At 43.1% G+C, this 27,500-nt stretch overlaps 1 protein-coding gene across 7 annotated transcripts in view; it reads left to right on the plus strand.

The window, feature by feature from the left end:
- LOC135222767 (unc-112-related protein-like) overlaps positions 1–27,500 on the plus strand; it is a 466,776-nt gene that overhangs the window by 260,126 nt on the left and 179,150 nt on the right. For all 7 annotated transcript variants that reach the window (XM_064261019.1, XM_064261018.1, XM_064261022.1 and 4 more), the window contains one exon: positions 3,865–4,100. In XM_064261019.1, the coding sequence (XP_064117089.1) occupies positions 3,865–4,100 (236 nt within the window). The remainder of the gene's footprint in view (positions 1–3,864; positions 4,101–27,500) is intronic.

Genomic DNA, 27,500 nt, shown 5'->3' on the forward strand with positions numbered 1-27,500 from the left:
GGAGATATCCTGGTCTGGTCAGCTAATGAGGCAGCCAGCTGTTGTTGGATGAAGGCGATAGTCGGGGCGCCTCTATTGGGTCGACGTTATCCTGTCGCCTTACCTGGCCGGGGAAGATTAATACCGCCAATCGTTTCTCTAAAATGTAGGGCATACCCTTGGCGGCGTTCTTCCCAAAACCGCCGACCCAGGCCCGCAGGGTAGCCAGTGCGGTATCCCTCACTGCGGCGCCTGGAAGAGAGGGCGTAGATTAGACTTTAAGAATCACTTAAACAAAACTAAAACTTAAAGTATAACTTAAAACTAGATGCCTTAAGTTAAAGTGAATGATGAAAACTTAAGCATTAAAACAGAAGCGGAGCAGCTACCGGAGATGGAATACTTACCCCGTCTAAAAGCTGGCTCACCAGATCGTAACATATGGTACACGTCTCATGGTACCAGACCTGGATGTCCCCGTTGCAGAGTCGCGCATGGAGCATTTGGTGGGACCGGCAAACTCGTGTCCACATGGGTCCTGAAGTGTTGGCGGCGCATCCCGGATGCTCACAGTTGGTGGCCTGTAAGTGGGAAGACACATGAGTATCTTAAAGAGTAACACTTACAGGCTAACGGACATAAGAACTCCGTTGCATGCCGGAGCTCGGAAAAAATTTGGGCATAACCCCTCCTGCGTCGCCTGAATAGCTATAATCCCGAGAGATCCGTAAGATATGGAAGGGAGGGGGGACGGTTAAGTACTTAAGATAAAACTTATAGTTAACCTAATCACACTTAAACCTAAAACTCAAACGAACCGGACCAAGTCCAGTGCGTAGCGGAGTGTAGTAACTCAGCAATACGGTAAGGTTAGTAGGGACCACTGTATGTTCCGCCGGTCCACTCCTTTTTACCTGGGTGGACTAATAACTTTCCGCTGGATGCCAGGACTCCGGTAGGAAAGGAGCCCTGGTAAGGAGGGAAAGAGCGAGACGACATACAGGCTCGAGCTAGCCCGGAGCGACAAGGTAGCAACGGATGGGGGGAAGGGCCAGTACCCCCCAACACGTTACCATCCGGCCGGACCGAGAAGCCGGAGAGGTCGAGACCAGTCTGGGTCTGTCCCGTCTCCCAAGTCCCTCCGCCTGGGGGGAGAGAGGGAGGCAGGCTCGGGTAAGAGGAGCGAGCATGGGCAGACCGACCCACCCTCCCCCGACTCTATGGAAGAGCGGGAGGGGGGGGGAAGGTGACTGGGCAGGCGTCTGGCTGTCTCGTGATCACGTAGTGACCACGAGGCGGTAAGACCAAAACAAGACAACTAAGCCTAGGACAAATCAGCTGATCAGAGAGATGCTATGGGGAAGCAACTGAACTGAAAAGCAGTAGCATATAGGCCCACTGGACAAACCAACTGATCAGAGAGATGCTATATGGAAGCAACCGAACTCGATGAGCGGTAGGTATAGGCTCAATGAGCCAGGACCTAGGCTAAGCCAGCCTAACAATCTAACCATAACAAAATACATAGTAAAATTAATTAAAAATAAAAGAAAAGAAAGCAATATAGTAGGAGAAAAAATCCAGGAGTGTACGACTAACCCGAAGACAAGTCTACCACTCAAAGCTAGTCAGAGGCCGATTTTTACAAAGAGCGGGGATAGGTCTGGATAGAAGGAGCCTACATAAGGCAAAAGACATGCATGCATGACAAACCTGAGTAGACAGTACCCTAAGTAAACGGATAACAATATATATAGAGCGTACACAGACAAGGGGATGTTCTAGGTATGGGAGACCCAGAACGAACCCAGCACGAGGCAGAACCATGCTGCATGCTTCCGACCCCGAGTACGTATTTATACCTAAAAAAACGGCAAAATTACTGTCTCGGGACCGGAAAAAACCAACTAACCATAAATACTGAGTACTAACTTAAGCTGCTGCGATAGCTGCACGCTCCATTATAGTAAAAATCCAACGAAAGGGCACAAAAAACACAGAGAGAAAAATAGCACAAGACTCGTCGTGCGCTAACTTAAAAGGATGGCCACCAGAGGCGCAGCGGTCGGCAGCATGGGGGATGGAGTAGTAGTAAGTACGAGCATGCTCACTCTGTTGCGGGTCAGGCTCTCCTCTTGGAGGGTTTTTGTAGTGGGAGATTTCTATTGGCTTTTGGCTCGTGGTAGTGGTCTCACTCGCCTAGTGTTCATACCGGACACCCTCTTGGAGGGTGAGCGAGTCAGTTATACTGACCTTTTTCTTTATTTTATTTATTCTCTGGTATGTGTTAGTACATTTACCCTAGAAAATAATAGATTAAAGGATATTTCGCGCAGCGACACGAGCTGAGCCCAGGAAATAGATTTTTCCTTACGGTCAAAATCCCTTATCTGAGTATTTTAAATACAATAATCATTCCGTTTCTCTTTTAAATACTGTAAGGACAACTCTCTCTCTCTCTCTCTCTCTCTCTCTCTCTCTCTCTCTCTCTCTCTTCTCTCTCTCTCTCTCTCTCCACAAGATACTTGTCATACATTTGGTGTTTCTATTTCTTCCTTTTATCTCTCTCGCTCTCAGCAAAAGAAATTGATAGACAGACAAACATAATTGCACAGTCCTCTTTCTCTCTTCTCTGGAGAAATATATGTATTTATGGGAGAGGGAAAAAAGTGTCTACAGACGTTCATTTCAATCTATTGAAACCGTAAGGAGTATTCTCTCTCTCTCTCTCTCTCTCTCTCTCTCTCTCTGCTATGGCTGTTTTTATATTTCTAATGGTAAAATGTTTAAGATGACTTTAAAAATGATATTAATAATACCAATTCAATGGTATATTTGATGTAGGATAATACTTTAAGTAGACATTTGGTATTTGTTGAGTTTCCACATACAATTGCTTCCTTTGTAAAAAGAAAAATGGATGTCTCAAATAGTAACAGTATGAAAGAAAACATGCATGACTGAATACTAATGGGGGGACTGAATTTTTTTTCACATACGTAACTAAGTATGTAGTTAAACGTACATGTTAGTACAAAAATGTAGTTTTAGTACATAGAATGGAATATTTATGTATAACCCTAAAAATGTAAATTTATTTAAAACAGTATTAATAATATTTCAAAGATTAATTGAAACAATAAAGGATATTTTATGTATATTTGATGAAGGTTGGTCTGTTTAGGGATACTTTGGTGTTTGCATGTTCAGGATAGGAGTTTATGAGCACTTTTAGAGGGGGGTTCCAAACATTCGCGGATTCTAACTATTCGAATACGGGGGGACCACTGTAGTCCCACCTCATGCCACCCCTCACTCTGCGTTTTTTCCTGGGCCTAAAGCAAAAGTGGTTCTTCACCTCCCAGTCGCGCTGCGCGTGCACTGTCTGACAAGCAGTTAACTACCGAACTCCCTTGTTCGAAGCTTACAACCGTTCCAACTGCCGCTAGTTACCTTCCTATTGTATAAGGACCTCAGGTTTGTATAGTTAGGAAAAATGCAATTTTCGACAAATTGCCATTTCAAATATATTTTTTGCTGTAAATTATCATGAGAATCTTGTTTTTTCTGTAAATTATAATGAAAATGTACATATGATTTTTTGTTTATTGCCGTCTTTCCTTTATTGAGAATTGAATGCATCTTAGTTTTGTATAATGCAAGTTAGTGTTAATTTTTTATGCTGGGTAATGAGAATTCTGTTGTTGCATTGTTTTGAGGTACTGTGTAAGCAAGTTGTTTTTTTTGCATGTCACTGAAGTTATGATTAGTAGAAAATTTACTGTTTTGATTATTGAAAGGACTTGAAAAAAAATTCTACGCATTATGAACTAATAAATACCTATATATCAGAATAAATTCTGAGGGCTGCTGTATGTATTTTAGGTATTCGGTATCCAGAGGAGCTATCATTTTGTAAACCAATCACTTCAGAAGACCTGAAATACAATTACTCAGAAAAACAAATCAAGAAGAAGTCCAGCAGTACAAAGAATGGCATTCCTGCTGACACAAATTCATTCATTGCAAACAAGAGCCATAACTCCAGTAATGGCTCTTTAGACAGATCTGCAGCATCACATCATTTGCATTCTCCTAATAAGACTCCCATAAGTTCTCCGGTAAGTTGAGAAGCATTGCTGTTATTTTGATTGAACACTTTTGAAGTACAGTGCTCCCCACTTTTTTGTGGGGATAGGTTCCAGAACCCACTGCAGAAATGCAAAATCCCCTCAAGAAATGCTTGTAACTACTTATAACTATCAAATACCTTGCACCCCTCAAACTAAAATGCTTATAACTATCAATTTTAAATGTTCACTGCTTAATTTAGTAGTTTAAACAAAAATATACTGGCAGTCCCTGGTTATCGGTTGGTTGCTAACCGAAACTCATCGATTTGTGGCGCTTATGCTGCTGGTAAACTGGTTAATGGCAGTGCATTATGGCGCTGATAACTGAAACTCAGCACGTTGTGGCACCATAAATCATGGATTTTATGACGGACAGGCGTCATGAAACGGGATCGCCATTAACCGAGTCCACCAGCCAACAACTGCCTGTACCTCAAATTATCATTCTAAAACAATTTAATATTAATTCAAATAAAAATACACCTCAAACTATCATCCCAAAACATCCTAAGTCATCTTAGATTAGTACCCTTTAACAACTATTACTTTTATGTAGACACCCCATAAAATGCTTATAACAATGATTTGATATTTTAAAAATGTTAATGATAATGTAAACAGAAATATATGTAAAATGTTTAATACAAATTAAATAAATCTGTCTTACAGAATGTTTGACAGCTATAATCAAGTTGCCTGTATATATAAGCATAGCCATTTTCTCTCATAGTATTGAATTGTTCCTACACCGTATACAAACCTTCTGTCCTTTACTTAGGATAGATTGCAGCTCAGCTGAAACTACCGGCTAATACATTCTTTTATATACCGAGTTAGTTAACAACCGGGCTGGTAGTTACCTGCCTGGTGGTGGGGAAGCGCCGCTTCCCCACCAGCTCACTGAGTCGTCACTTTGATTACAGCCAGCAGCGAGGAAAGGCCTCTCTCTTTCGCTCTCGCTGTCTTGTTGAAATTGTTCATAACATTCTTTCTCTCTTTCTAGCTGAATACGAGTATGTCTGACAATATGGTTATGCGTTCCTGCCCTGGTGTCCCGGGCCGTAGGTGGGGGACTTTCATGAGCAGGATTGATAGAGACCCTCACTCCCTTCGTCCTTCTCGCAGGGGGCATTCTGTACATTGGAATCCCCCTGTGAGTAGTGTCATACCTGGTCGCCTGCCCAGTGGGTTGAGTATCACCAGCGGCGAAGTAAGAAGAAGAAAAGTGATTCTTCACCTTTGAGTTCTTCCTCGAAGACCAAACAACCCAGACCTTCTGCTTCCTTGTCGGGGACTTGTCCTTTCGGACCTTCAGCATCTCACTCCAGGAGTTAAGCACATAAGATTGACAATTTAACTCCTGGTCAGCCTCTGAAAGAGCGAGACCTGCCTGTTTCCCCTGGTGAAACGGGAAGGCCTGGCCCTTCCAAGGATGAGCCTTATTTTTCAGTATGTGTTGATGATGCCCTTCGTGTTTTGTGGCCTTCGTTGGGACTTCCTGGCCTGCCGTCGAAGGAGAGACATTTGGCGACACTCTCCTCTGGGGCTGTGTCTTCCTCCTTAGTCTCCTCGGAGGAGGCAGCCTCATCCTCCCGTGCTGTTTAGGAAGACGTCCTTCCCTCTGCGGCGCAGCCCCCATAGCCCTCACCTGCAGAGGCTCTTTTCGATGCTGACCAGGTTCGTCCTCCTGTCTGCCCGCCTTCGGGGATGCGGGCCCTGCAGCTTCGCCTTGTCCCTGGACGAGGTCCTCGGACTCCTCTTGACACGCCTTCTTCAAGAGCCAGCAGTGACTCTCAGAGAAGTAGTAAAGACTCCTCTCAGAGACGTGCTGATGTGCGCTCTCCTTCGAGAACTACCAGACCTTCACGCGTAAGCTCCTCGTCTTTGTGCATTGCTACAGCACGCACAAAGGAGCCTTTGTTGGATTTACTCTCCTCCTCAATGGGCGATGCTATGGCATGCGCACAGGAGGCTTTGCTAATTGAATGCTCCCCCGCAGTGCGTGATGCTTCGCCACGCGCACAGGAGCCTTCATTGGAGAGAGGTCGCAGAGAAACTGTCTCTCCTTCTTGGGGACAACGCACCAATGCGTGCCCCCCTTCTACACCAGTGTGAGCGGCAATACAGCGAGAACTATTTCCTGATGCGCACCATTCATTGCGTGCCGCGTTACTCCTGGACAGCACGTGTGATTGCGCATGCTTCCTTTAGACAGCGCTCACCTGTAATGTGCGTTACCCAATGCGCTGCTTCACCACTGCCTCAACAACAATATAAGTGCTCACTGAGATGCACTACTGCCTTTGTGCCAACGCGCATCAAAAGAGCATTTTTCTAAACACTCCAGCAGGCGTTCTTGGTCTCCAGTATCACGCCCCAGATGCACTCTTTCTTCAGAACGCTCTTCTTCATCTACACATGCAACAAGACGTGCAATTTCACTTGTAGAGCATCAACGCTCCCCAGCTAGTTCTAACATGCGTGGCTCTAGGCATTCTCCTGCACGTCAATATGCACGCCATTTGCCTGCACACACTTACACGCGTTCAGAACCTGTATGTGTGCCCGCACCAACATGCGCTCTTGCTCCTGCAGATACACATGCACCTGTAAAACCTTTTTCCTCTGTTTTTTTGCAATGTTTCAACATGGAAAATGGAGACGTCTGGGTCGGAGTACCCGTCCTTGGAACTTCCATTGTCTGCTCCTCCTCCGTAGGTCCCATCTCCACCTTGGGATCCTCATGAAGGTGCATCCCAGCCTTCCAAAAGGCAGCCATATAGGCTTTCACCATTGATCAGAGGTCGTCGTTCTCTGACTTCCCCTTGAGAACTAGGCCTCAAGCGGGCCCCTTCTCCTTCATATGACCTTCCAGCCCCCTTCTGATTCCTCTTGGGAAGTTAGGAAAGCAGTTAAGGGGATTTACTATCCCTAAGCTGCCATGAGTGAGAGGTGCTCTGGAAGCAAAGGCATCCTGTGACTCTTCCTTTCGAGTCCAGACTTCCAACCTCTCAAGGTTCTCAATCTCCAAGGGCTCATTCCTTGGTAGAGAAGTATCATATCTCACCCATTGAGTTCAAACCCAGCCGAGATCCTCCTAACAGGGCTCCAGCAGTGCTTGTGGATAGGGCTCCATTTCCCCTCTCTCCTCCAGCTTCTCCAGAAGCAGACAGGCATCCTCCAACTCCACCTTTCCCTTTCTTGCAAGGGGGTGTTCAACAGGGTATAAGGACCTTTGGAAGGCAGCGAAGAATTGCCCTCGTGATTCCAAGCCTCCAAGGGCTTCTGTGGCTCTGGGGCCCTTGGCTCCTGGACCTTCTGCTGTCCTTCATGAACAACTAGAGACTCGGCCTTCTTCTTCAAGACTGGACCCCTCTCATTCATGCCCGGGTGCGTCAATGCAGAGGAAGGATGATTTTCACGAGGCAACCGATGATTCAGCTGGCTACCTTCCGGAACCAGCTACTCCAGCTGTTCTGGAAGATGTGGCAGCTAAAACAACCTTCCACGAGATCATCAGTCTCATCCGGAAGGTAAACGGCATAGGAGAAGCTCCAACTACTTCTCTGAAAGGCCATAAGTATGCAGTCAACCTTCTTTGTTGGGCCCCTCGCGGTGTTCAGTCCCGGTTTGAGCTGCCCTTGTCATCCCTGCCATGGGAGGCTCTGACCAAGGCCGATAGACAATTTCAGCGAGGAAGGACTCGCTGCGGGTATCTCAGTCCTCTAAGCTACTCCCCTCTGCTTTCCAGAAGCAGAGGAAGTACTATGTGGCCCAAGAGGCTGAGCCCTCACCCTTGCCCATAAACCCGACGGTAACATCATTGGCACCTGGAGTTTCATTCCAGACACTGCAACACCGAACCCCAACGCTCTCTTCCCAGGAGATGTCGCAGCTCGAACAAACCACGATGGCGGCGTTGCAAGCAGCTTCATGGTTGGTTTTTTGGGGTGGCACAGTGGGCTTTCTTGCCACCACTGAAACTCACAGCAGCCTGACAAGCAAGCGGACATGGCCAGTCAGCTCCATGACCTTGTTTTGTCAGAAGGTAAGGCTATGGAGTTCTTAGTCCACCAGCTTGCCAACCTCTGGGCCAACCTGGTGCTGAAGCGCAGGGACACTGTCTCATCAAGGCTTGATCGAGCTGTGGACCCTCAGGATGTGACTAACCTGAGGAATGCCTCGCTTCAGGGATCCACCCTCTCTCCATCTTCAGATGTAAACGAGGTGATCAGAAACTTCAGGAGAGCGAGCCAGGATTCTTTGCTGCACCGCACAGCATTCTTCCATTGGCCCCAACCTCCTGCTGTTTCTGTTCAACGTTGCCCTGGCTCTCCATCTAGGAGGGTTTCTCACCCTCCTGCCAGGGCTGATCCCTTTCCCACTGCCTCCACCACTTGGCAGCCGAGAGGTCAGGAGCCCTTTTCAACCAGCGGTGATAGAGGGCGAGCCAAATGCGGCAAAAGGAAGAGAGTCGCCGAGACCAGTGAAGAGTCTTACTTTGCCAAATACTTCAAACAAAAACACCAACTTACGACCACTTACCTGGCCTTTTTCATCACCCAGTCGTATTCAGGAACAGGACCTCTGCTTCGAGTAATGGGGGCTTCATATATTCTCGGAACTATCTCTTCCACATCACCATCATCTACTGCACTACCACGGCTACCATCCATGCTCACATCATTGAACAGGTCATGCACCACATCATCTACCTCATTATCATCCTGACCCAAAATTGCAGTTATTTCTACAAGCAACTCATCCATCTCATTCAATCCGCCCTCTACTCCAACGAAAGAACCATTCATACTACTTACTATTTTCCTATCTTTTTGCGTTGCCATCTCCATATTCTCACTTGCCTCCTCCAATGAGAACCCACAGATACTATTGAGTATCACTACTATTCAACTAACTTTCATCCGTATTCACACACTTATCATCCACACTCACTTGCACGCTCACCCCCTTGTCAATCCTACCAGGCTTTTTCACATGCTTTTTCTTCCTTCCACACTCAACTAACACCAACTTCTTACCTTCCAATCCCAGCTTCTCATACATACTAGGCTCACACACATTCATTAAGCTAAGGTTAGGCTATGGAAGGCTACCCTTGGTTATTTGTTGATCAACCTTGGTAGACTAGCTAGTTGGTAAAATTTACTCTGAAAACTATAATTTAGTACGAATTTGAAGTATCTTTTTGAGTAAAAAAGGGATTTTGACGAAGGAAAAATCTATTTCTGGGTGATTGGCTCGTGTCGCCCTATGAAAGGATCCTTAATATCATTCTTTCTAGGTAAAATTAATCTAAAATTACCAGAGAAAAACAAAATTAAGAAAATGTCAGTAAAACTGACTCGCTCACTCTTAAAAAGAAGTGTCGGTATGATAATGGAGGGGCGAGTGTGGAACACTACCACGAGACAATCACCAATTAGAACTTCCAATCAGAATCCCCCCAAGAGAGAGCCGATACCAACGGGCGATGCAGCCGCGTACTACTACTACTAGAGGACGCCACGGACAGCAGCGCCCCTAGCGGACATCCTTAATCTAAAAACATCTTGTCCTGCAAGGGGGGGAACAAACCAAAAAAGGGGGGGTTTCATAGGGCGACACGAGCCAATCACCCAGAAATAGATTTTTCCTTCGTCAAAATCCCTTTTCTGGGCTCAGCTCGTGTCGGCCTATGAAAGAGTACCAGAGAAAACAGACAAGATGGGAAAAAAGGGAACAATGAAAAAGCAGTGTAAAATGATGGATATAATATAAGTAAATCAATTACAGCATACAAACTAAGCACTTAAACTAACTTATACTAAACAGTAAAACAATAGAACGTTAGTAATCTTAAAGTACTTAAATGGTAATTAAAGTAAATTACAGAGATGCATGTAATATAAACAAACAAAGGGATTTACTTAACATATTTACAAAATATACAAACTCATTGTGTCCTACCCTAGCATAAAAAAAAAAATAAGGGTAGGTACACTGAAGTCCATCATTAATACAAGTATGGCAAAATATATCAAACATATTGTGTCCTTACCCTAGCATAAAAAATAAGGGTAGGTACACTGAAGTACATTATCAGTACAAGTGTGGATGTCCCTAGCAAAAAAAAAAAAATAAGGGACAATCCACTATGATTCAACGGCTAAGGCTATGATATTCGAGTAGCCTGGCGATAGGGTGAGGCATGTTGGATGATGTAGGTAGAAAGGAGACCTGGATCTATACTACAACTACTATACAGTATCAGGGGAAACAATGTTTCCCGCTGCTACTGCTGAAAACTTTAAAGATTCCAAGGACTTTAGATAATGCCGTTTAAAGACTGTCGGGGATTTCCATCCAGTATACTTCCTAAGATCCTCAAAGTTCATATGTTGAAAATAATTAATTGAGGTGGCTACTCCCCTGATATCATGTGCTTTTGGAATGACTCAGGGTTGGCTTGTTTAATGAAGTAAAGGATTTGCTGTCTAATACCTTTTACTGACAAAGTACCACCTTTTTCTCTCATGAAGAGAGCACCTGAGGATCTTGAAGAAGTACGAGATAGAAAGGCTCTAAGAGTTGATACTGGGCAGAGAGAAGGATCCTGTGGAAGTGGGATAAACCTTCCAAGGAGCCCCACCCCCTTGCAAGAGGATCCTCATTTTTGGCTAAAAAGCTACGATCCGGAGCAAGTAGAACTTCTCCTGATGGGAGGAATTCCACATGACCCGCATCTCTGGATAGAGCCGACAGTTCTGAAATTCTAGCTCCTGAAGCTAGGCTTAATAAGAATAATGTCTTCCTCAGGAGCATTATGAATGTACAAGATGAGTTCGTCAGTATCTGAAGCTAGTTTGAGGACATCATTTAAGAACCATGCAAACTGTAGTAGGCCTCTGAGAAGGTCTAAGTCTAGCACAGGCTTTAGGGATAGATGTGAAATAAGATTCAGTCAGATCTATCTGAAAACCTACTTGAAAGATTTTCTTCAAAGCCGATTTATGAGTGGTAATCGTGCTAGCTGCTAAACCTTTGTTCAAACAAGGATCTGAAAAAGGATATAGCCAAATTAACTGTCATGGTTGTAGTGTTCGATTCTCTCAAGAAAGATGCTAATTTTTTTTTAACAGCTGAGTCATATTGTCTAATGGTTGACTCTCTCTTATCTGATTCTAGGAAGAGAATATTCTGTGGATCAATATCAGCATCTTTATTAGCCGCAAACTTCATGAAGTCCATAAAGTTAGGGTCTGGAGAATTCCTGAGGAAGCGAACACAGTCCTCATTTGTACTGATTGTGAACAGCTTGGAGGATTGGGGATCCGTTGAGGTCGGAGACCCAATTCCGAAGAAGAGAGGATACCAGTTGCTCTTGGGCCAGTCCGGTGCAATCAGAGCTACTATCCCTTTGAAAGACCTTAGTTTGCTTAGGACTTTCAAGAGAAGATTCACTGGAGGAAAAACATAAATTCTCCTCCACTGATTCCAATCCAACGACACGGGCGGGGGTCCGTGGCATAAAAGCCAGAGGGTCCAGGTTGGGGGCCACATAGCAAGGGAGCTTGTGGTTGCGCTTGTGAGGCGAAGAGATCCACTTGGAGACCTGGGACTCTCAGGCTTACCCACTGGAATGACCCGTCGTCCAGAGACCACTCTGATCCCCCCCCCTTCCAGAGGAACTGACCGGGACAAGGGCGTCTGCTATCACATTCTTACTCCTGCCAGGTGAGTGGCAGACAGATGCCATTTGTGTTTGTTTGCTAATGCAAAGATGGCTATCATGACATGATTCACATGCTTGGATTTGGACCTCCTCTGTTGATGCAATGAACTACCACTGCACTGTCCAAAACTAGCCTTAGATGAGACGTCTTCGGGGGAAGCAGTCTCTTCAGAGTAAGAAAATACTGCCATTGCTTCCAACACGTTTATGTGGAGCTGGCGAAATTGAACTGACCAAGTCCCCTGAACCTGTTTGAACTGAGAGTATCCCCCCCACCCGGACAGGGATGCATCCGTGTGAATGGTTAACACTGGGAGGGGATATTGAAGGGGTACTTTCTTGGCTAAGTTCTTTACTTTTGACCAAGGCCGTAGTTGGTTGCGGAGGATCTGTGGGATTTACTGACAACTTGTCTCGATATTTGGAGTTTGCTCTTGACGCCAAATTCGATTTATATCTTTCAGCCTTGCTTTCAGAAGGATATCTGTTACCGAAGCAAACTGAAGAGACCCTAGGATTCTCTCCTGGTTTCTTCTTGACGTTTGTTTGCATTTGAGAAATTGCCTGACAGATTTTGCTATTCCTTCCGTTTGGCCACTGGAATTGACAGATTGTGGGAAGACAAATCCCATTGGATTCCTAGCCACTGGGGGGGAAACGAGATTCCGGAGTAAGTCTGATTTCGTTTTGTTTATCTGGAACCCCAGATGTTCCAGAAAGTGAACTACCTTTTTGGTGGCTTTGAGACATTCCTCGACTGTTGGTGCCCAGATCAACCAATCGTCGAGGTATGCTGCTACCATGATTCCCTGAGCTCTCAATTGTTGTACAACCACTTCTGCTATTTTCGTGAATACTCCCTGGGGGCTACATTCAGACCGAAGGGCATCACTTGAATGAGAATGTTTGATTTCCTAGCCTGAATCCTAGGAATGGCGGAAGTGCTGGCTATAGGGATATGATAGTATGCGTCTGTAAGATCGATGGAGCATGTGACGGCTCCACGTGGAAGTAAGGTCCTTACTTGCGAGAGGGTAAGCATCTTGAACTTGTCGCAACGAATGAAAGAGTTTAGCTTTGACAAGTCTAAGATTACCCTTCTTTTTGTTGAGCCTTTCTTTTGGCACGCTGAATTAGCGACCTTGAAATTTTAGATGCTTGACTCTCGCAATAGCTCCTTTCTGAAGGAGTTCTTCCGCGTAATCTGTCAATTCCTTTGACGGTATCTGGTGGAATGATTTGATTGGAGGAGGATCTTTGATCCAACTCCAGCCCAATCCTTTGGACACTATGCTCTGTGCCCAATTGCTGAACCCCCACCTGTGGCGGAAGAGGAACAGCTCCCTCCTACCTGGGGAGCCTCATTGTTGATGGGCGGGTTGGACCACAACGCCCTCCTCTGAACTGCCTGCTCCTTGTCGCCCTTCCTGCGCCACGCGACGAAAAGTAACCTCTCGCCCTGATTGTAGCCTTGAGCCTCATATGCAGGGTTGAAGGCCGGCGAGATAGCGTAGGAGGTGGATGGCTGAGATTGAGGGGACAACAGGAGGATGGGCTGATTCTGCTTTGAACTAGCAGGTTGTCCTTGTTGGGTAACCGGGACCGCCTGCACAAATTGCTGCTGTTGCTGAGTTTTTTATATGGCTGGAACCTCTTACCAGCCTTCTTCGGTTTTCTTTCTTACCAGCAGTGGGAACGGAAATCTTGTTTCCTCTTCGAGGAAATACCCCACCTAGCTCTAAGGCTCTGGTTGAGCCTAGCAGCTTCGTGGTGTACTTCGTTGACCGGAACCGGCGGACTCTGGGAAGAAGATCCGCTCCCCACATGCTAGAGGCCAAGAGTCTATTCGGCTCATGCCTAATGGTACACTCTTGTAGAACATGCTTTCGGCAGTTCCTCCTAGCCTGGAAGAAGTCAAAAGCGTCCGTTAGTACCGTCTGGAACTGAGATTTCGCCAAAATCTTGAACAGCGGTTCCGTAGCATAAGAGAGGGCAGCATTCCGTAATTATAAGGGAATTGAGGGACCTGCCAAACCTGGTTCGCGCATCAAACTCTGCCTGGATTAGGGAATCCGGCAGCCTTGGTAGTTTCTCGCCGAACTGGTCCATGGCGCAGTCCGGTTTGAGCTTACCAAGCGTGAATGTAGCTGGCAAGTTCTCCCACAATTCTCCGAAAAGCCGGGAAGAGCGGAGAAGTAGACTCCGCCGCCTCCCTCAACTGTGGGATGGGCTCATCCTTGAGGACTGCCTGAAGGGACTTCTCCACTAATTTCGTGGCGAACGGAAGAGAAACCTCCTCTTCCGTCGCGAAAATAGTGAAGGGACTCTTGTAGGCCTGGAGTTTGGTGTTCGTACACTCCCAGTCCTCAAGGCAGTGAACCCATTCCCGCTGAGCATGATCTCTACTATATAGGACCGACTCTTTAGAGATCTTGTCTTCCCTCGTCAGAGCCGTTGCCGTCAGCCTAGCATAACCGATGAAAGGCTGCGTCAGACCTGGAGGGTAAAACTCGAAGTCCTCAATCCTTCGAGTTCCACACTCCGGGATAGAGATCATCCCATCCTTGAAGGAGAGTAGGCAGCTACTCTCCATGGGTTCTCCATAGAGAAAGCTGGCAGAGAGTCGTATGGCGGGAGTTGGAGAATCCCAGTGCTTGGCGCTGGGGAGACGGAAGAGGAACCTGAGATAGCCCGGCTACTCGGTCCTCATTTTCTCTCATCCTGTTAGAGAGGTCTTGAATTGACTGGCCTGATTGAGACAGAGTGCTTGACAACTGTGCAAACATCTGCTCGAATCGTGTCCCCAGGGCGGAGACTTGCGAGCCAACCAGCTCGCCCACCTGTTGCATCACCACTGCTGAGAAAGCAGAGGGATCAAAGGTGCTAGGACCTGCTACCCCTACCGGCGTAGCCGGAGTGGAAGCGGTGGAGGCGGGAGAAGGCACTGGCTCGGCGGGAGCGCCGAGCACCTTCTCCTTGATAAGCCTTGCGTTCTGGAGCTCTTTGAGTGAGAAGAGCTCGGCTTCGCTTTCACCGCAGTCGGCGTAGGAAGTCGACGACTTCCTAGCCGAAGAAGACGAAGACGACTTCCTCGAAGTTGTCTTGGCCAGAGTCTTCGGTTCTCTCTGTCCCTTCACCTTTGGGGGTACAGAGAGAGCGGGAGAGCGGGTAGGGATCTCAGATCCCACAAAGCCTTGGGAAATGAAGCACTTGAAGAGGGGACAGGAGAAGATCCAGGAGCACCCAAGGAAAGACCTTGGGCGCCCGACACACCTACCTCAACCAACAAATCCTCCACCCCTACCGCCATGGGCTCGATGTTAAGGTCCAGGGCAGCGACGTCCGGGACCGACTCCTGGGAGGCTACGACCCCAAAGGATTGCTGGAGGTCTTGCTGGATGGAGGCTATCAGAGGGGCAGCGGACAAGGGGTCAACGTAACCGGTCGAACTTTGTCCGCGGGGAAGATCTGGACGGCCAGCTTCTTATCCAGAATGTAGGGCTGGCCTTTGGCGGCGTTCTTCCCGAAGCCGCCACCCACGCTTTCAGGGTGGCGAGGGCGACTTCCCTCACACCAGTAGCCTGAAAGAAAGGCGAGATTAGCTTCCAGTGGTGGAACGGGGTTAACAAACTTATGACTAAAAGTTGTTAGTAAAATGATAAGAAAGCAGCCGTATAACGGACTTACCCCATCTCCCAGCTGACCGACCAGGTCGTAGCAGATGGCGCAGGCTTCTGGGTGCCAGACGATCATCTCGTTGTATGACGTGGCACATGGGCGTGAGACCTGCACTCATCGTGGCCGCAGGGGTCGTACAACGTCGCGTTGCACGCTGGGACCTGACAGTTGGTAGCCTGTAAGTGGAAACATACATGAGTACCAGGTAAACACTTACAGTCTAACAGATGCTCCGCTGGTGCCGGAGCGATAAAGTTAGATTAAACCAGAGCCCCGCCAAAATACGTGTGGTAACCAGGTTGGTTGTGTGCTCTAGGCTATAGCTCCGCTGATGGCGGAGACACAAAAGAGGGAACCAACCAGGAGTGTGGTAAATGGAAACCACGACGGAAAATGGCGGGGATGGTAGATAAAATTAATCATATTACACAATTCATTGTAAAATTAGGGTATATCCTTAAAAATAATAATAATAATAATAATAATAAAACAAACCTCCCTCCGCCCGTCTACTAGAAGAGTGCGCGGGTAAGAAGCAAGCTCACTTCCGTAGCGGGGGAGAGATGTAAGGATTATAGTAGGCAAGCAACCGCCCACTAGAGGTGCCCACCCCGCTCGCTAGCGGAGCCAGTAACCTATAACCAAAGGTGCCCCGGCTGCGACGGAAAGGCTCCTTTCGTATAGCGAGGTAGGTGGCTGAGCAAACTGGGGAGGGGGGGAGGAAGGTCTCGGTGTAACACGGCGGGAGCGAGAAGAGGGGGGTGGGGGGGAGGGATGGCCTACTCCTCCCCGCCTCACCAACTACCGCATGGAGACCCGGTACCTCATGAGTGGTCGCCCTATACCCCCGCTGGGAGGAACCCCTGGCCGCCTCAGAGTAGTAGTGAGAGAAGGCAACTGAGGTTGTCATGACAACCAAGGGGTCCACCCAGCTCCTCCCTATACCAGAAGGGGAGGGCCGGGGGCAGGGTAAGGTGCGATGGGACACGTGACCGCAAGTGGCCTAGGCCGCGAGCAACACAACCGTGAGAGGGCCACGTGAACCAGGCTGTACCAATACAAGGAACAAGCACCTAGGCTAGCCTAACACCCTAAATATAATAAAATTATACATCGAAAAGATGGAAAAGACACTTTTAGTAAAAGAGAAAGAAACCCAGGAGGAGGCAGACTGTTCCAAGAAACAGAGGCCTACTCGGAGCCAGCGATAGCCGATGAAGAGCAAGAGCCGGGATGCTGGGCCGGAATAATAATATTAGCCCTAAATACCAAACTAAGAGAAATGGTAGGAGGGCTGAACTAGCTAAAACTCGATGTAAAAACAATGAACGTAATATAGTAAGCCCATAAGTATAAGAAGTCCCAGTATGGAGGACCGGGAATTCTTACGAGGCAGCATGGCGCCGCCACGAGACAACGGGGAACCGTTATATGACCTATTTAAGAGGAAAATACTGGTACCCAGGAAGATAAAAAATGTGGTAAAATATTACTTATGGATTACTTAACTTAGCCGTGGCAATAGCAGAGCGTTCCATGGTAGAATACAGAGATAAATCCAGAAATAGCACAGCACAAGGAAAATTTGCGTCTTGACGCTAGCGCTAAAAATTAAGGATGTCCGCTAGGGGCGCTGCTGTCCGTGGCGTCCTCTAGTAGTAGTAGTAGCGGCTGCATCGCCCGTTGGTATCGGCTCTCTCTTGGGGGGATTCTGATTGGAAGTTCTAATTGGTGATTGTCTCGTGGTAGTGTTCCACACTCGCCCCTATTATCATACCGACACTTTTTTTTAAGAGTGAGCGAGTCAGTTTTACTGACATTTTCTTAATTTGTTTTTCTCTGGTAACATTTTAGATTAATTTTACCTAGAAAGAATGATATTAAGGATCCTTTCATAGGCCGACACGGAGCTGAGCCCAGAAATGAAATGAATGAATTGAATTAAAATGAAAGGGAATACCTACCTTAAGTGTTTCTAGCATACCAGGTATAAGAACTTATTGCTAGCATGTAAATAACACAACTGCAAAAGGCTTCGATCTAGCCCTCATGATACTATCTGTATTTTATTGTACTAGTAGTAGGAAAAATGTTCAGACTTAACCATGGTTATTTAGACTGACAGTAACCCTACTTGTTAATTTATTAGGCTATATGAATTGAATGTCAAATAGGCTTTAATAAAATGCTTACTATAACACACATTAGTATATTAGATGTAAAAACAGGTGTGTAGTTGACTGTGATCTAACATATGTGCACTTGAGGTTATTTGAACACAGTCATAAAGATTTTCCTAAATGAAAATAGGTCTCTTACTTGTGAAATGTAACCCCCTGTTCTTTTGTGATTTTGTTTCTGTAAGTGACATTTGATGGCTCAGCACTGGCCAGAAGTGTTTTTTTTGCTGCTGGTGTCTGCAGTTGATGCCGCTGCCATTTCTAAAATTCATCGCTTAACAGTAGTGCCATATGTGCACGCGATCATCACTTACTGTCCAGTCTCTCCCCTCTCTAGCTATGGTTTTAGTGGCCCCCTTTGAAAAGGCAGACCCACACTCCTTTCCTAAGTCGCATGACATCTAAATGGTGAGTACAGGCAGTCCCCAATTATTGGCGAGGGCTCCGTTCCTGACAGCTTGACGATAATAAAAAATCGGCGATCATGGTGCTGATCCCCGGGTATTGACACCAATAACTGGGGATCACCACTGATGACCGTGGATCGGTGCATATCAGCACCGAAAATTTAGTTACCGTCTTTGTTAGACAAGTGCTGTAAAACCAGATCATCGATAACCAGGAACTGCCTGTACATCATTAACTTTCTTCGAAAATGTTCCCTTCAAAGAAGTCTTTTGAGTGCCTGAATTGGTGAAGTTGCAATAATCCTGCAGCCAGACCCGACATAATTAGGTAAGTCACTGTAGAACCACAATGAATAATATATTTAGAGGTTTTTGTGTCTCCTGTTTTTTTTTTATTGCCATATCTGAATGGGTATCAAGAATAAAGAAAACAGTTGATAACCTGTTAATTTACTTTGAATAAAAAATTCCTGAAACATTATTGCCATGAGAGTGGTGGTCATGCTGAGATATTGCTGGGGAAGGAACAATAATCCTGCAGCCAGACTCAACATAATTAGGTAAGCCACCTTCAAACCACAAGAATGGTACATATATTAGGTCACATTTTGTTTCTTGTCCTGTATTGCCAAACCCCATGGGTGTCCGGAACCTGTGACTATACCTCGGAACAAAACTTAATCTTTGTTGTTTAGATTTACTATTTACATGTTAGGAGCTAAGCTGTTTGTCACCTGTCAATTTCTTTTGTTAAGTCCTTTCAAGATGAACAGTGGCTACGCTATGAAACAATAGGTTTTGACATACGAAAAACCTATTGTTGATTACCGCTGTGAGTCCTTAAATCCACCCACTTTCCCGTGACGAAAAGGCATGGGACTGGGAGAAAATTTATCTTGCACAGACCTAGCATGTAATGAAGATGCCCAACGTATGCTGTCGCCACATATATGCGAGGGAGACAGAGAGCTGAGGTTATCGTTGTAGGCTGTGGCGTACTGAAAGGGGGGGAAAGGTGGTCTGCCCCGGGTGACAGCTTGATGGGGTGTGTCATAAAGGCTCATAGATTATATACAATTCCTCCGTTTGATGTTTCCAATTACAGGCAGTCCCCGGGTTACGACAGTGTCGGCTTACGACGTTCCGAGGTTACGACTCTTGTCAATAGACGTTATTTCCAGGGTTACGACGCATGTTCCAGGGTTACGACGCCTACAACGCTCATCTGGGAGATGAAATATGACACCAAAAAGGCAAAATAATCAATATTTGAAGGTTTTTTTGATGAAAAATGTCATAAGAATGCAGTTTACATAGTTTTCAATGCACCTAAAGCATGAAAAGTAAGGTTTTCTTAGGATTTTTGACGATATTCCGGCTTACGACGATTTTCGGCTTACGATGCGTCTCAAGAACGGAACCCCCGTCGTAACCCGGGGAACGCCAGGCAGTCCCGGGATTACGACGGGGGTTCCGTTCTTGAGACGCTCGTAAGCCGAAAATCGTCGTAAGCCGGAACGACGCTTGGAAATATGTCTTAAACTAATAAAAGTTATAAAAACCTTACTTGTAATCCTTTGGGTACACTACATGTTGTTTCTGTAGTTTATGTACAACCTGGAGTTATTTTCATAAAAGAATGCTGGTTCTTGAAGGTAAAAACTATTGTAATCCTCTGGTGACACTACATTCTTGAAGTTTTATGTACAACCTGGAGTGATTTTGCCAAATCTTGAGGGCTACAAGAACAGCTGATTACTATTTACGTATCATATAGACTAATTAAAGTAAACGTATCTTTAAATAGGCTTATATATTAGTATCAATAAAACATTTCCTGCTATGAGTCAGAGGGACGTTTAATGAAACTGAAACACTTCTTCCTGTCCTATCCTGTTCAGAAAATAAATGTTACGTCAATCCCCGAGACGGTGACCATTGTTGCCAAGGCGTCTCTCTCTCTCTCTCTCTCTCTCTCTCTCTCTCTCTCTCTCTCTCTCTCTCTCTCTCTCTCTCTCGCTCTGATCAAATTACACTGGAACTTTGACATGATTGCCCTAATGTACGAATGTTTTGAGATACAACAGAAAATTGCGATAATATAAGCTTTGATATACAACGAAATATTTGAGACGATTTTGCGATGAGTGTTAGTTGTATAGGTGACCGATAAATGGCGTTCAGTCTGTTTGTTTGTTGGTGCTGCATGTTAACACGTCGTTGTTTAGTTCGTTGTATTTGCGCCTATTTTTCGTGTTATTTTGTCTATTTTTATTATTAACCATGGGTCTCAAAGCTAAAGACAAAGCAGGTGATAAGAAAAACCCAAGAAAATGATTTCGATGGAAGCAAAAACATGTAAATTATAGCAAAGCATAAAACCTTCCAAAGGCATCACCATTATTTCTAAACTACAAACTGATTAAAAAAAAAAATAAAAAAATAAAAATTAGTTTAGCAATGTTATTTCATTTGTGTTTATTACGTAGTTATTAGTGTACATACGTAAATAAAAAGAGAACAAATCGTTCCCTGCCACCCTTCCCTACCTCCTCCCCCTGCTGGCCTCACGTCATCTTTCGTTGTGGTAAGTAAAATTCCTTTCTTTTTTTTAATTGATTTTATTAACATTTTATTATCATTTATCACATTGCTGTTATTTTATCATTATGTGTGTTATTACTCGTTTATTTTGTGTATAAATTGTGTATATTATATGTAATTTAGCTTGTGTTTAGGAGTGGTTTCATACCGCCTAGAACACTTTTAATACATATTACATTATTTTAAATGGGAAAAAATGCTTTGAGATACAAACTGTTTGATATACGACGATGGTAACGGAACAAATTAAATTCGAATGTCAAGGTTCCAGTGTACTGGATAATGTCTCTCTTTGGATACTTCAATTTTGCCAAATCTTGAGGGCTACAAGAACAGTTGATTACTATTTACGTATCATATAGACTAATTAAAGTAAACGTCTTTTAAATAGGCTATATTTTTAGTATCAACAAAACAAAATTTATAAGGCATGAGTCAGAGGGCCTTGTTTAACGAAACGAACATTCTCTGTCCTTAACTCGGAGCGTCGGAAGACACCTCTCTCTCTCTCTCTCTCTCTCTCTCTCTCTCTCTCTCTCTCTCTCTCTCTCTACTCTCTCTCTCTCTCTCTCTCTCTCGTTGTAATCTAACCAGAAACTTCGTTTTGTTATTATTACTGGAAAACAAGCAATGATTTTTTTCATTATTTGTGCTTTTGGACTGTTATATGTAAACTTTGCGCACCGCAAGCTAGTATGGTATTCATTCGCGCTCGGAAACTGTTCCGCATATGAGCGTCACTAAAAATCATAGAAAAATACGACATAAAAAGTGTCGAAAATCATCATAACCTCAAAATTTTTGTTGTAATCTAACCAGAAACTTATTTTTATTAATATACTGTGCTAAACTATAAAGGATTTTTATCATAGTATGAGTTTTTTAAAAGCGTCGTTAACTCGGAGTCGTCGGAAGCGTCAGCGTCGTAACCTCTGGAAACAAGCGTCGTAACCCAGGACGGATTTTTCCATTGAATATTTAAGAAAAAGCGTCGTAACCTCGGAACGTCGTAAGCCGGAACCGTCGTAACCCGGGGACCGCCCAGGCAGTCCCCGGGTTACGACGGGGGTTCCGTTCTTGAGACGCGTCGTAAGCCGAAAATCGTTGTAAGCCGGAACATTGTCAAACACCCTAAGAAAACCTTACTTTAATGCTTTAGGTGCATCAGAACTATTTAAACAGCATTCTTATTGCATTTTTCATCAAAACAACCTTTAAATATTGATTATTTTGCATTTTTGGTGTCATATTTCATCTGCCAGATCAGCGTTTGTAGGCGTCGTAACTCTCAAACATGCGTCGTAACCCTGGAACATGTGTCGTAACCCTGGAAATAATTTCTGATGAATATAATTGAAAAGCGTCGTAACCTCGGAACGTTGTAAGCTGAGACCGTCGTAACCCGGGGACTGCCTGTATCGCCATTTTATGTTTTTATTCATAGTTTGTTGTTCTTTTTATATCAATATATCATGATTTTGCATTTTTTTATTCATAGTTTGATGCTATCGCTATGTTCCAAAATGCTGTGATTTGAAAAAATTCTGGTTTTAAAAAGGGTAAAAATAATAACAATAATAATAATAATAATAATATTATTATTATTATTATTATTATTATTATTATTATTATTTTTTTTTTTTTTTTTTTTTTTTTTTTTTTTTTTGTGCTCTATCACAGTCCTCCAATTCGACTGGGTGGTATTTATAGTGTGGGGTTCCGGGTTGCATCCTGCCTCCTTAGGAGTCCATCACTCTTCTTACTATGTGTGCCGTTTCTAGGATCACACTTTTCTGCATGAGTCCTGGAGATACTTCAGCCTCTAGTTTTTCTTGATCCTTTCAGGGATCTTGGAGTGCCCTAGTGCTCCTATGATTATGGGTACGATTTCCACTGGCATATCCCATATCCTTCTTATTTCTATTTTCAGATCTTGATACTTATCCAATTTTTCCCTCTTTTCTCTTCAACTCTGGTGTCCCATGGGAGGTATTGCGACATCAATGAGTGATACTCTTCTTGACTTTGTCAATCAACGTCACGTCTGGTCTGTTTGCACGTATCACCCTATCCGTTCTGATACCATAGTCCCAGAGGATCTTTGCCTGATCGTTTTCTATCACTCCTTCAGGTTGGTGCTCGTACCACTTATTACTGCAAGGTAGCTGATGTTTCTTGCACAGGCTCCAATGGAGGGCTTTTGCCACTGAATCATGCCTCTTTTGTACTGGTTCTGTGCAAGTGCCGGGCATTCACTTGCTATGTGGTTTATGGTTTCATTTTCGTATTGCACTTCCTACATATGGGAGAGATGTTATTTCCGTCTATCGTACTTTGAACATATCTGGTTCTTAGGGCCTGATCTTTGTGCCGCTGTTATCATTCCTTCAGTTTCCTTCTTTAGCTCTCCCCTCTGTAGCCATTGCCAATTGTCATCGCTGGCTAGTTCTTTAGTCTGTCTCATGTATTGTCCGTGCATTGGTTTGTTGTGCCAGTCCTCTGTTCTTTCTGTCTTTCTCCTGTCTCTGTATATTTCTGGGTCTTCGTCTACTTTTATTAGTCCTTCTTCCCATGCACTCTTTAGCCACTCGTCTTCACTGGTTTTCAGATATTGACCCAGTGCTCTGTTTTCGATGTTGACGCAGTCCTCTATACTTAGTAGTCCTCTCCCTCCTTCCTTTCGTGTTATGTATAGTCTGTCCGTATTTGCTCTTGGGTGTAGTGCTTTGTGTATTGTCATATGTTTCCTGGTTTTCTGATCTATGCTGCGAAGTTCTGCCTTCGTCCATTCCACTATTCCTGCGCTGTATCTGATTACTGGCACTGCCCATGTGTTTATGGCTTTTTTATTTTTCATATTTCGGCGTTGAGTTTTGACTTGAGTATCGCCTTGAGTCTCTGCATATATTCTTTCCTGATCGTGTCCTTCATCTCTTGGTGTTTTATATCTCCTCCTTCCATTATTCCCAGGTATTTGTATCCTGTCTCATCTATGTGTTTGATGTTGCTCCCATCTGGTAGCTTTATCCCTTCAGATCTCGTTACTTTGCCTTTTTGTATGTTGACTAAGGCGCATTTTTCTATTCCAAACTCCATCCTGATGTCCCCAGATACAATCCTTACAGTCTGGATTAGGGTATCTATTTCCTTGATGCTCTTATTATTATTATTATTATTATTATTATTATTATTATTATTATTATTATTATTATATTATTATTATTATTATTATTCATTATTGCAATCACTAACTATTATATAATAATAATAATAATAATAATAATAATAATAATAATAATAATAATAATAAGTGCCTCTACAGCTGAAGAGGCACTTTGGAAAAAGTGCGAAGGCTCCTGTTTTTTTAAAAATATACGTACACCGATATAACTGGATTTTTAATACCCAATATTATTATTATTATTATTATTATTATTATTATTATTATTATTATTATTATATTGCACCATCTATACCAAAAAGTCACAAAAATATATTAGATGGAGATGAAAGAAAGCCTGTATTATAAGTATTTAGGGATATGTGCAGGGATGATGCACTGAAAGAATGTCTCACATAAAAAAACTGGGATTTTATGAAGTTACACATGCTTTATAGTGGAACCTCTACATATGAAACTCCCTACATACGAAAAATTCAGGTTACGAAAGCAGAGACAGATTTTTTAGCTTCTGTGTACGAAAATAATTCAGGATATGAAAGGGTAAAGTCCGAGATTAGCCCAGGCCACCGAGAACAATATTAGAACTGGCGCGCCACCAACTCAATAAACCCGCCACCATCCTCCCACTCTCCCATTGGTCCTTGATGCTAGTCACCGCCATAAGATCCTGCTCTCCTATTGGTCAGCATCTCTCCCATCATGCCTCTATTTAAAGGCGTTCCTTGACCATTTTTTGCGTTATCGTAAACACCTGGAATTCTTTTGTCCATATATATTTTGTTGTTAATGTAAATTCGTGTTCGTGATTTCGCTTTCGTTTTACTGTAAGTTACTTTATCGTGTTGTGTGTGAAATTAACTACTTACGTTATTAGCCATAGGTCCCAAGAATGTTGCTGAAGTTCACGGAAAGAAGAGGATGTTTTCTATGGAGATGGAGATGATCAAGAAGTGTTAATGTTTTCTGCCATTTGTTAATTTGTTTCGTAAAGTTTAGTGTTAATGTTTTCTGCCATTTTTTAATGTGTTTCGTAAAGTTAAGTGTTCATGTTTTCTGCCGTTTGTTCTCCCCCTCTGTCGCCACTTTCAGACATCACCCACTCGAAAGGTAAGGTTCCACATTTTACTACGTACGTACGTGCATGTACACAGTATTTCTTGTACCCTGTACACTAATACACTTTATTTACAGGTACAGTAATAGTTAGGTTAAGTATTGAATGGTCCAAATTGTTTTATTTCATTTGTTTATTGGTCAATTTAAGCTATTTTATTAAATAAAAATTTACCTGTGGTTTTTTTCTTTTAGGTAGGGCTTGGAACGAATTAGGACAACTTTACATGTAAAACGTAGTTGAAGATACAAAAAAATCAGGTACGAAGGCCGCTTTGGAACGGATTAATTTCGTATCCTGAGGCACTAATAATATATATATATATATATATATATATAATATATATATATATATATATATATATATATATAGATATCATATACATATATATAATATATATATACATATATATACATATATATATATATATATATATACATATATATATATATATATATATATATATATATATATATATATATATATATATATATATATATATATATATACATACATAGATATATATATATATATATATATATATATATATATATATATATAGATATATATATATATTTATACACATATACATATACATATATATATATATATATATATATATATATATATATATTATATATATATATATATATATATATATTATACATATAGTATATATACATATATACATACACACATATATATATATATATATATATATATATATATATATATATATTATATATATATATATATATATATAGTAGTGCCTCAGGATACGAAATTAATCCGTTCCAAAGCGGCCTTCGTAACCTGATTTTTTCGTATCTTCAACTATGTTTTACATGTAAATTGCCTAATTCGTTCCAAGGAATTGTTCCTTTCTCCTTGCAAACTCAACAAAGGTCATACCGGGTTCTTTCTTAAGGTTACGGAACTTCTGTCGATAAGCCTCCGGAACCAAATCATATGCCTTAAGGATAATGGCCTTGACAGAATCATAATCAGCCGACAGATCCTCGCTTAAAGTGTTATATACCCTCTGAGCCTTCCCTTTTAATTAGCACTGAACCATAGTGGTCCACATATCCTTGGGCCAAGACAATTTCCTTGCTATTCGTTCAAACGAAATAAAGAAATCAGGAACATCTTCCTCATCGAATACTGGCATTAACTTCAAAGCACTCATTAACTCAAAACGATTATGATTGTTATTATGATTATTATCACTATTATTATTATTGTTAAACTCACGCATTCGCAACTCAAATTTTCACTCTTTTTCGCGCTCTTCCGCCCTCAATTGCAAAGTTTTATATTCCATCTCTTTAAGCTTAAACTCCTGAGAAAGGATACTCAACCTTAATTTGCTCACCTCCTGGCTACCTGAATCCCCTAACTCCTCGTCACTACCATTGTTTACAAAATCCGGATCACCAGACGATACTGCTTCCTTTGCATTACCTTTACTACTCTTAATAGCTTTAAGGACCTCACGTAACAATTGACCCTTCCTAATGTCTGTTGGTAATCCTAAGTTCAAGTACTCTGCTAAACACCAGAACTCATCTCTTTTAAGATCAAAAATCTCCTCTTCCCAGTCGGACCTAGCTAAAAATATGGCTGCCGCTTCCTCAAATTTATCCCCTACTAAAGGCATCTTCCTAAACCAATGCAAAAGTAACAAAAGAACAAATAGGTTAATTTTCCCCCAACTACCTAATTCTCCCTATCACACCTCTCCAAGAAAAACTCCCAAAGGTTGGAATGTCAGTCAGGATCCTGTTACACGGTCGCCAATTTTTGTTATGAACTTCACGATGGTCTGAAGTTAAGGTTCTTTTGGACCTGATATTTCAGATCAGTACCACAAAAAGAGTATGATCCCTGCAAAACCAAACACTTAAAAGAGTACAAAATCTCAGAGAGGATACACCAAACCACAAACTAAAAATTACAATAATTTATTTCTTAAAAATCAAACACAACAAAAGAACCCCTCTGAAAACTGAATAATGGGGGGAAAAGCACAACAAGCATACAATACCAATCAGTCACTTCTTCAATCGCCTACCTAACTATCATGCCAAGGAATAAGAGAAAGTAAACAGTGGAAGTAGGAAAAACACTCTTTCCCTAGCATACGATAGATGGAGATCAAAAGGGGGGGGAAACCTTAACCTATATCCTAACCTAAATCTTCACAAATCAGTTTTTAACAAAGTACATTGTACTAAATACATACTCAGATAACAGTATAAAACATGAATAACTCAATAAGTCGAGTCCATAAAGTAACACTCAAAACTCTCTGAAGAGACGTCTTTTATAGCTAAATACCGACGCTGACTGCACACTTATTTTCGTGTAAAAGACGTTCTTTACTAAATAAGGGGTTGCTGCTCCATCACATGAAGAAAATAAATTAATAATGTTAATAATAATAAAGTGGGCTTACTCTTCTCCGCCACTAGAGGGCCTCCTCA

The sequence above is a fragment of the Macrobrachium nipponense genome, chromosome 8 (genome assembly GCF_015104395.2).
Source record: "Macrobrachium nipponense isolate FS-2020 chromosome 8, ASM1510439v2, whole genome shotgun sequence".
Taxonomy (NCBI): domain Eukaryota; kingdom Metazoa; phylum Arthropoda; class Malacostraca; order Decapoda; family Palaemonidae; genus Macrobrachium; species Macrobrachium nipponense.